General features: G+C 43.8%; 3 protein-coding genes across 3 annotated transcripts in view; 2 read left to right on the top strand and 1 right to left on the bottom strand.

The window, feature by feature from the left end:
• gch2 (GTP cyclohydrolase 2) overlaps positions 1-1,263 on the top strand; it is a 5,398-nt gene extending 4,135 nt beyond the window's left edge. The window contains exons 5-6 of the mRNA XM_080542063.1: positions 18-102; positions 310-1,263. Of these exons, the coding sequence (XP_080398189.1) occupies positions 18-102; positions 310-436 (212 nt within the window). The 3' untranslated portion in view covers positions 437-1,263. The remainder of the gene's footprint in view (positions 1-17; positions 103-309) is intronic.
• A 1,753-nt stretch (positions 1,264-3,016) lies between these two features.
• On the bottom strand, positions 3,017-5,030 carry cript (cysteine-rich PDZ-binding protein). The gene is made up of 5 exons (XM_080542067.1): positions 4,928-5,030; positions 4,361-4,426; positions 3,943-3,997; positions 3,679-3,788; positions 3,017-3,580 (listed from the first exon to the last, which is right to left on the bottom strand). The coding sequence occupies exons 1-5, from the start codon at positions 4,941-4,943 to the stop codon at positions 3,516-3,518; spliced, it is 312 nt and encodes a 103-aa protein (XP_080398193.1). The 5' UTR covers positions 4,944-5,030; the 3' UTR covers positions 3,017-3,515.
• A 422-nt stretch (positions 5,031-5,452) lies between these two features.
• Positions 5,453-10,020, top strand: pigf (phosphatidylinositol glycan anchor biosynthesis, class F). Its single transcript, XM_080542064.1, has 6 exons — positions 5,453-5,512; positions 5,927-6,189; positions 6,690-6,781; positions 7,366-7,482; positions 9,114-9,222; positions 9,459-10,020. The coding sequence occupies exons 2-6, from the start codon at positions 5,962-5,964 to the stop codon at positions 9,570-9,572; spliced, it is 660 nt and encodes a 219-aa protein (XP_080398190.1). The 5' UTR covers positions 5,453-5,512; positions 5,927-5,961; the 3' UTR covers positions 9,573-10,020.
• The last annotated feature ends 682 nt before the right edge of the window (positions 10,021-10,702 follow it).

Below are 10,702 nucleotides of genomic sequence, written 5' to 3'. Positions count from 1 at the left end.
TCCATCTGTCTCCTCAGTCCAGGAGCGTTTGACTAAACAGATCGCCACGGCGATATCAGAGGCTCTGCAGCCAGCTGGCGTGGCCGTGGTTATAGAGGCAGCGTGAGTACACGCACACACACACACACACACACACACACACACACAAACACAAACACAAACAAGCGTTTGTTCATGTTGTCTGAACTATAAGCGGCTTATAAATCACATGTTAATCACGAGAGTAAATCATGTCTCGTGCATATTCTGTGCATATGTTGAGTTTTGCTCATATACGAGTGTGTGTGTGTGTGTGTGTGTGTGTTGCAGGCACATGTGTATGGTGATGCGGGGGGTTCAGAAGATGAACAGCCGTACGGTGACCAGCACCATGTTGGGCGTGTTTAGAGAAGACCCCAAGACCCGGGAAGAGTTCCTCGCACTCACCAAGGGCTAACAGCGGCCTCAGTCTCACCCCTGACCCCTGACCCCTTACCCCATTCAAGTGACCGTAGGTCAGTGTATAGGGGGAACTTCCTACTCAACACCTTAATCAGCGCCCTCTACAGAGCGGGATAGACAGTACAGGTCACACACCACATGTCTTTGTGTCTTACTTGTGTGTTTTAGTGTGTGTGTGTGTGTGTGGGGGGGGGGGGGTGCATGTATGAGTGAGTGTGTGTGTGTGTGTGTGTGTGTGTGTGTGTGTGTGTGAGAGAGAGAGAGAGAGACAAGTGACAAGACCTAAGCCAAAATCTTGTGCCTTCGGCTAGCTAGGAAGTATTTTAACATGATTCATGCTGTATATAAAATAATAATATAAATATCTCAAGATATAGTGCAATATTTTTATATTGCAAATACTGTATTTTGTTAGTCTAGTTATTTGTGTCTGTTGAGGAGTGCACAGGCGTTTTTACACAGTGGTGATTTCCACTGAGTCTTTCGGTGCTGATGTGTCCGTCATCAGTTCTAGCTAGTAACCATACACCCTCATCCTTCCGTCTCAGACTGCACATCACTGAGTGACCAATGAAAAAGTGAGAACAGACATAAGTACATTCATCAGTCAATCCCATTTTATTCTTATTGTACTTCATACGATGACGACATCTGTATTTGTGACAAATTACTTTTGGTAAAGGTGTATATGCATAAATATGGCATTTTAAACTCGCTGGTCAGGGAAAACTGGTTGTACTGTATTGTTGTTGTGTGTTCTCACCGATCACCATTGTGTTCTGAAATGTGTTATCAGAACTCAATAAAATAAAACTAACATAACCTCAACAATGGAGCGATTGGGCCCTTCTTTGTGTGTGTGTGTGTGTGTGTGTGTGTGTGTGTGTGTGTGTGTGTGTGTGGTGTGGATGTAGTGACAGACTGCCTGTACCAACATTTATTTTGGCAATGATTCAAGTCTAAAAATGGCTGTTTACATGTAGGTCAAAGTACACTATATGGACAAAAGCATGTGGGGGAAAAAATAAGTAAAATAATAAAACATTAATCACAAAAAAAAGGATGTGGAGACAATTATCATCTGGGTCTGTTGTCATGGTTTGGGCTAGGCCCCTTAGTTCCAGTGAAGGGAAATCTTAATGCTACAGCATACAATGTGATTCTAGAGAATTGTATGCTTCCAACATTGTGACAACAGTTTGGGGAAGGCCCTTTCCAGTTTCAGCATGACAATGCCCCCATACACAAAGTGAGGTCCATAATGACATGGTTTGCCGAGTCTGGTCTGGGAGAACTTGACTGGCCTGCACACAGAGCTCTGACCTCAACCTCATCGAACACCTTTCGGATGAATTGGGACGCCAACTGCGAGCCAGTCCTTCTCGCCCAACATTAGTGCCCGACCTCAATTAATGCTCTTGTGGCTGAATCAACTCCATATTAATGCCCATGGTTTTGGAATGAGAAGCACATATGGGTATGATGTTCGGGTGTCCCAATACTTTTGTCCATATAGTGTATGTGTCTTTTGGGCGATACATAAAAAAAATGTTTAGCTCCTCCTAAAACGATGTCCCACGTGTGGATCACATTTTACACAGCTATAGAGCTCTGCAGTATGACATGGCTATTCTGTTTGTAAAGTTAATGCCCAGACTCAAAAAGAACCTCCTTCACCAAGTCAATCGACACATTAATTGCTCCATTCACAATTGCTATATCTGGTGATACTTTCCCAAACAGCTCTGTGAATGACTAACGTCACTACTTGGTGCATCTGTTCTTTTGAGTCTTCTTTTCAAGAAAGGTCAGGAAGCAAAACTGTCTGCTGTGGGCCTTTAACCATCATTAAACACTTGACATCATCAGACTCCTATTGGTGATCTAAGCCATGATGGTCATGGCCAGGCAGCAGATAGGACTTTGCGTATGTTACCTTGTGATGTCATCAGTGCACTTTCACCCACTGAGAATACCAGGAACCATTACAATGAGTCAACATACAGTAGCATAAGGTTAAAAAACATTAGATCAGTGGACAGCATTAACCATCCCTGTCCCATCTTGACAGTGCACAGATGCATGCAAACAGACACAACCAATTACCCCCCCCCCCTGCCCCCCTTCAACCCTGCTGCCTCCCCAAGCAGTGTACACACACATACACACGTAAACACACACGTAGGCAGTGAAGGGCCTGAGGGGGGACAAGGCCTTTAAATGTCAGACTGTGGGCCTGCTGCTAAGTGCCTCTGACAGCCTTCATGGCCTACAACTTCTAATCCTGACAGAGTTAGAGGGGTCACAAAGGAAGTGACAGTGTGCTGCATCACAACATGATGACGTAAGAGAGTTTCTAAACTTATCACTGCGGGCGTACAGGCCACAGACAGACAGAGAGAGAGAGAGAGAGAGAGAGAGAGAGAGAGAGAGAGAGAGAGAGAGAGAGAGAGAGAGAGAGAGAGAGACAATCCAGAATAAACTTGTATTCGATCAAATGTTTTGCTTCCAGGCACTCAATAAAACAAACATGTAAAATAAGCATAACATTGTTTATTGAACATTTTAACGCACTCAGAAATATGACACATAATATATATTTACATTAAAATCAAAAAAAGAAAAGCCTGCAATGGTTTTAAATCTATATTTCCCACTGAAACTGGTGATCTAAGGAAAACGTGAGACAGGGTAAAAACTGGTGGTGTGGGGTAGGGGAACAGTGCTTGCCTGCATATTGCTAATGTAAAGCTAAGGATTGTAGGACCAGAAAGAGTGTAGGACTCTATAATAGGAAATCCATCTCCACCATGCACGCGCACACACACGCACACACGCGCACACACACACACGCACACGCACACACACACACACACACACACACACACACACACACACACACACACACACACACACAGAGAGAGAGAGAGAGCTGGAAACAGTTGCAACGCCTATAGCTGATTCTACTTCCTCTATCAAGGAAAGACAGGGGAATTAAGAAAACCTGCAAACATAATGCACCACCTTTCTCTCTCCTTCCACCCTCTTTCTCCCCACAGCCTCTGAGACTATCATTAGACCGAGGTCTGTTTGTAGTTCTTAGTCTCCAGAACCTTCTTTCCACACATAGCACAGATTCCTGGAGAGAGGGAGAGAGAGAGAGAGAGTTAGTCAAGTCTGTCAAGTCTTAGCATTAAACGGTTCCAGATGCCATGTTATTCATGGTGCTTTTTGTACCTTTCTTATAGGCGCAGCCCTGGCAGTAGTGTGATCCTAACTGGTGAACCGAGCTCTTGCAGATCCTGCAGTTGGCAAAGCCTGTCTTCCCCTTCCCATATGGATTAAACCTGGGGGGGGGGCGGGGCAATACCACATCCAACATTAACTACTTGACCACATCCATTACCTGACCCCAACATCAACCACATGAAACACTGATCACACAACAACCTCCTCAGAAATTGCCATAATAAAAATCGGTATAACAGCATTCTATTTTACCTGGCCTTTTTGGACGTCAGAGCTTTATTTTCATTCAACTTCCGCCCACCACTCTCTAATAAAAACAAACACATATATCATTTGTGATAAAACTACACACTAGTATTTAGAACACCTCACTATTAAACCATTCCATGCGTAGTTCTAGTTAATTAAGTAAGCTACTCGTAAATTCATCTAGAAAGGTGTTGATGGGGGTATAATTGAAGCATTTTGATTTATATCAACAATACAATAACCTGAGGCATCACAATACAATATCATGTCCTTAATGTGTGTGTGTGTGTGTGTGTGTGTGTGTGTGTGTGTGTGTGTGTGTGTGTGTGTGTGTGTGTGTCTGTGTGTGTGTGTGTGTGTGTGTGTGTGTGTGTGTGTGTGTGTGTGTGTGTGTGTGTGTGTGTGTGTGTGTTTAAGCTACCTGTGGTATTTCGTGCTCCATCCTTCCAGGTGTCAGGGGTGATCACCGTACCCAGTTTCGTCTCACCTAAAAAAAGAGATGGGGGGGGGGTATTGGAGAGATGGAGGGGGGGGGGGGGGTATTGGAGAGATGGAGGGGGGGGTATTGGAGAGATTAACACTAGTCAGGAACGTTGCTACTGAAGGAGTCATACACACAATTGTCATCCATCACACACTAAATAGTTAGGTAGTACTGGCATGTTAAATCTAGACTTTAGGCTCGTGTGCTCTTTTATTATTGACATGCTGAGTTATAACTCGCTCGTTCTGTGTCAGTAGTATCACTGTAGTTTACATTGAAGTCAAAAAATGAATTGACTAAAACTTTAAGCGCACACTTCTCCACCTTGATGGACAGCTGTGCTGTGACAAACCTAGTAGCTAGCACTTTCTACTTCCTAGCTTAGCTAGCTTCCTTAATAATACTAACTTGGTCGTCAGCCAGCGCAGATACTTAGATAACGTTATAGGCTTCCAGATCTCATAGCTTTTATAATCATTTTGCCGAATATACTTTTTTACTTACACTTTTCGCAGACCATAGTTCCTTCGTGTGCAGTTAACAAACCTTTTAGCGATGAAACGGTAGTCTAAAGACGGTGATTAGCTCGCAGTGTTGTCAATTGTCTTTTGGGTGCGTTTGTAAAATTCGCTCTGAGAGCGCCGGAGCGCACACTGGCTTCAACGTCATAGAGCGACCCAGTAATTTGATTGGACGAGAGGCATTCCATGAGTGCCGATCGAATTTCCAGAGCACTTTTACGAACGCACCCTTTGACGATTGTAAACTTCCTGTATTGTCCATAGTGTTTCCGCTAAAGGCTTCAGAAACTGTTCTCCGGCATCCGCCATCTTGGCTCATTTCCAGAGCTATTTGCAATGATAAGTTCCGCCTCCTTGACACAGGGAAGTTATGCGATTTCACCACATGAAAGTTAGCGTATTGTCACTAATTTGATTGGTTCGTCTTCCAAGTGAGGCACGGTATCATTGGTCAGCAGGAATGTCAGTTAATGTAGATTATTCTGACGTGCGCAGTTGACCTCTGACTGATCTGTTGACGGAAAAGCAAATGAATGAACGTCGTGTTTGTGTGACACATTGCAAAACGGTAAGTTATAGCTGTTTTATGTCGTTTATCGCACACATTGAGCCACTCGCTGTTATAGTAAACAGTAAATATATATATATATATATATATATATATAGTTATAGCCTCGACTCTTCGTGAGCTTAGAATGATAAGGTTCTCTCCGTTTAGGGCAGTTCAGAGATATTGAGCGTCAACGTTTTGACATTCCATTATGTTTTGTGAGATGGAACCTTTGTATCTTATGAATTACTAACAAACAAACAAAATCTACATTTTAAAAATAACACCACACAGGCATTAATAAACACCTAATGGATCAGGTTATGTAAACAACTCAATTTTGACAAAAATGGAGATAGAACCTTATCATTCTAACGTCACGAGTAGCTGTGGTTTAAGTTGTGGTTCTTTGTGTTGTCCATCCATCTCTAGCCCTCGTAGCCTACGTGGACTTTCTTGCCGAAACCATGTGGGACCACGAGATCAGGGCCATGGCCTCCTCGCACGCCATCATCGCGTCCACGGTGTTCATGGCCACCGTGCTCCCGGCGGGGGTCGTGGGGGGCTTCTCGGTGTACCGGACCCACCTGCTGTGGCTCTACTCGGTGGCGGGGTCGGTGGCGGTGGTCAACATCGCCGTCTTCTGGCTGATCGGGATCAGCCAACCCACAAAGAAGCACACATTGACCTACAAGGTACAACAAGCGTGACGTTAGAATGATATGGTTCTATCTCTATTTTTGTCAAAACTTAGTTTTTTTACATAATCTGATCCATTAGGTGTTTATTAATGCCTGTGTGGTGTTATTTTTTAAATGTTGACATTTTTTTGTTAGTAATTCATAAAATACAAAGGTTCCATCTCACAAAACATAATGGAATGTAAAAACTTTTACGCTCAATATCTCTGAACTGCCCTAAACGGAGATAGAACCTTATCATTCTAACCTCATGATTGGACAATGTGAACGGTGAACATAGTTGGTCAGTAGCCAGTAGCCACTGACCTTGAAATTGACACCACCATGGCATGCAGTAAGGTGCACTGCACACGGTAGAGCCTTAGACTTGTGGAGATAGCAGCACAATGCACAATGAATGCACAATCGTGTGATCTCAAAGGTCTGATAGCAGTGTTTCTCTCACCCTTTGTCATGAATCTATTTCTTTCTCTATTTCCATCTCCCACCTGAAGGTATCTAGGTTGGTGCGCTCCTGTGTCTACCTCCTCCTCTCCTGCTTGTTTTACCACACTGTGTTGGTCCTCTATGGAGCACCTCTACTGGAGTGAGTTCTTCTACTTCTTCTAGTGTGTGTGTGTGGGTGTGTGTGTGGGTGTGTGTTCTTGTTGTGTGTGATCTGGTTCCAAGACACATACACATTTCTGCCCAAATACTCAGAAGGCCTGGTGGACCTTGCCTCGCAGTCACAGTTATTAGCTGAAATCAAATAGTGACAAATACTTTACTCACGCCCACTAAGTTTGGGTCATTGTCATTCCAGGTGTATTGCGTTGTGTGCAGGTGTGTGCAGGTGTATGCAGGTGTATGCAGGTGTGTGCTAGCCTGGGGACACGGTTGGTGTGTGTGTTTCAGCTTTCAAGTTTTATTGTTATGTCACATTACACAAGTGTAAGAGAGTAAAATTCTTAGGCTTCAGTTCCTGACATTGCAGCACACGACAATAAGGCAACAGGCACAATTCAAGATTAAAAAAGCGTCAATAGTACAGGACATAAATGACAAATAACACAGGATACAATTCGCAGTACAACTAGTAATAGACTAGAGAGAGGAGAGACTCTCTCTGTGCCTTAGTGTCTTTGGCTCTTTCTTTAACTTTAAATGTGACTGTCTGTTTGTGTGTGTTAGGTCTGCATTGGAAACATTCTCTCTGGCAGTGTTGTTGACCACTCTTACCACGCTGAGGTGTTTGTGTGTCCTTGGTCCCAACGTCCAGGCTTGGATACGAGTGTTTAGCCGTCACGGGTAAGACCTCTCTCTCTCTCTCTCTCTCAGCCCTTCTTTCTCTCCAGAAGTAATCCACTTTTCTCTCCCTCACGACACTCATTCTACCTGACGTTGTATGGCTTTAGTTATCCCCATCACCTGGAACAACTGTCAAGGTCTTTACTTTAGAAAAGGTGTCCATGTTTTTTTTCAAAGTTTCTCTGTGAACCTTTCAGGGAAAATCTAATCTTCTCTAGTTTGATGAAGTGTAATATACGTCCTTGATCCGTCTAGTGTGGGTGGGTGGGTGGTGATGCGTGTTTCCATTTGAGAAGTATGAGGCGCTAGAAGAGACATCGTAAACACAGAGTAAAAGACATATTTCTGTTAAGATAAAGGGTTAGTCTTGGTCCCAGAGGGTGCGCCAAACAGGGCCGTCAGAGGATCGGGTGGGACGTCCACAGAAGTATGTGTGATCGGAAGGTTGTGAGTTCAAATCCCGCCTGAAGCCACACCACTACTAGTGTGCCCTTGGGTAAGGCACTTAGCCCTCAGTTACTCCAGGGGGAATGTCCCTGTAATTCGTAATTGTAAGTCGCTTTGGATAAAAGCGTCTGCTAAATGGCAAAATTAACAAAAATTATAATCAATTAATTAATTAATTAATGTATCCCTAAAGGATTTAAAAATGTTTGTCCAGAAATCAGACAGGTGGGGACAGGTCCAAAACATGTGGACCAAGTCAGCAGGTGATTGTCCGCAGCGTTTACATCCATCACTGGTGCCAGCAAATATCCTTGCTAGTCTAGCATTACTATAATGAATGTGATGTACAATCTTACATTGTATAAGGCTGTCTCTGTCTCTGGCACATATTGAGGAAGTGTGAACCAACCAGCCCCAATACAGTCTCCCATGTCTCATCCATCAGCTTCACCCCCAAATCCCACACCCAAGAGACTTTAAGATTATTAAGTGTTTTGGGCTTAATGGAATCTATTTCAGTGCCTATAATTGAAATGAGGCTCTTTACATTGGGGTTCAAAGAGAGAGTGGAAACTATTTCAGAGTGAACAGGGTGGTTTGGAAATTGTGGAGATTGCTTTTGTTGCTTTTGCTTCCTGTTTAGAATTGGTCTATTTATTTAGTGCAGGATACTGTTGTTACTGCACAGCACTTTATGTTCAGCACTTTGTCTCTTATGTCCTGTGTCTTTTATTGTTACTATTGTCTTTTCTTCTCTGGCACAGTGTTGAGTGATGAGTCCCATTTCATTTCACTGCATGTTTTACTTTGTATTTCTGTGCATGTGACAAATAAAGTACCCATGAACCCCTTGAACCCTTGTAAGAAATAAATTGATGAGATCCAGGTAAATTGAACCTTTCAGAAAGGTCTGAAAAGGACAAGAAAGTCCCTTTGCTGTACAGATCGTCAACAGTTCTGATTCCCTTGTCAAACCAGGTTTGGAAAGTGAGATCACTACTCAATGGTTTAAACAGGTTATTATGACATATTGGGGAATGAGAGGATTGTCTGTTAAAGACCAAACTGCCTCCATAACTGTTATTCTCTCTCTCTGTGTGTGTGTGTGTGTGTGTGTGTGTGTGTGTGTGTGTGTGTGTGTGTGTGTGTGTGTGTGTGTCTGTGTCTGTGTCTGTGTGTTTCAGAGCTATGTCGGTGTGGGACACGTCTCTCCAGATCACAGTGGCCTTAAGTGTGTTGGGAGCCTGGCTAGGAGCTTTCCCTATACCCCTGGACTGGGACAGACCCTGGCAGGTCAGTACACTACACACACACACACACACACACACACACACACACACGAAACTCACTCAAGCGAACCCAGATTCATTAGAGGATGAATTTCTCAAATTTTCAAGGGTATTTGGCCTCAGTCGCTACGCTCTGTGAGGCAGGTGGGATGTGTGTGTCTGACAGAGTAGGATGAAGTCTCACAGCAACATCTGCATCAACGGTTTCGTTTGTGACCACTTGTGTCTTGCTTCTGGTAGGTGTGGCCTGTCTCCTGCAGTCTGGGCTCTGTGATTGGTTTCCTGACCGGGCTGGTCGCCGCCCCCTCCTGGATCCATTGGCACCGCAAACACCTCACCTACAAGAGCAAGTGATGGGCCAAAGTGTGTGCGAGTGTGTATGTGTGTGTGTGGATGCCAGCTCAAGATCATTGTTGTAGTGTGTGTCTGTTGTAATCCTCCTGTATGTCTTTTAAGTTATTTTGTCAGAGTGGGGCAGTCCCACTCGCATTTGTCTTTTTATTGATAGAGACAGTATAGATTATGACAGAAGGATGGGTGAGAGAGAGAAGGGATGACAAGCAGGACATGTCCACGGTCGGAATCGAACCGGGAGCCCTGCGGTTACATGGTTGACGCTTAACCCACTACGCCCCCTGTATGACTTAACTTTACTGACTATTTATTGGGTTTGGAGTGGTCAGTCCCTCTTCCGCCAATACAAGATATTAAATTTTTTTTGTATAAGAAAATACATTTTCATAGAGTTGTCATGAGTAAAGATGCCAAGCTTTACACCATTTGAGACAATAAAAAGTCTTAGTCCTATAACCAGCTGGTCTGTCTGATGTTATTGATGTGCACTTGTAACCTGATAAGCCCTGTAGAGGGTGCTGTGTGTGTGTGTGTGTGTCTGTGTGAGCGAGTGAGAGGTCAGAGGATCAGAAAATTAGATCTGCTTCTCCTCGCTAGTCTTCCAACAACCACCAGCTACAGCACACCACCGCTGATTCAAAAGAGGACAGATAGAATGATAGGGACTTTATTGATCCCTGAGGGGAAATTAAGGATGATGGGGGGTTAGAAGGGATAGATTTTTCAAAGGATGAGGAGAGGGCCAACAGAGATGTAGCAGTGATCCAGTCAGGGAATAGAGATTATGGGATGAGGGAGAGGGCGAGAGAGTAGAGAGTAGAGAAGAGATGATGTGTGATATTAGAGGCCTGTATGCACATTAATAATGCACTCTGCAACAAGGGCCGGTTTTATTTCAAACAATTCCAAACGGAATCAGTAATGACCACTGAGAAACAACCTAAAAAGTACAACCACAGGGTGAGAGAAACCGAGGGTTATATAAAAAACGTGAGTCACTTACAGAGGACTTGACACACACACACACACACACACACACACACACACACGCAGAGCAGTCTTCCGACCCCAGAGGCAAACCATAATGAAGCTTGTTCCTCTTTAATAACCATTCATCTCTTTTGCTTCAT

The sequence above is a fragment of the Nansenia antarctica genome (genome assembly GCF_963989245.1).
Source record: "Nansenia antarctica genome assembly, chromosome: 11".
NCBI classification, from domain to species: domain Eukaryota; kingdom Metazoa; phylum Chordata; class Actinopteri; order Argentiniformes; family Microstomatidae; genus Nansenia; species Nansenia antarctica.
This window is presented reverse-complemented; position numbering and strand designations above follow the sequence as displayed.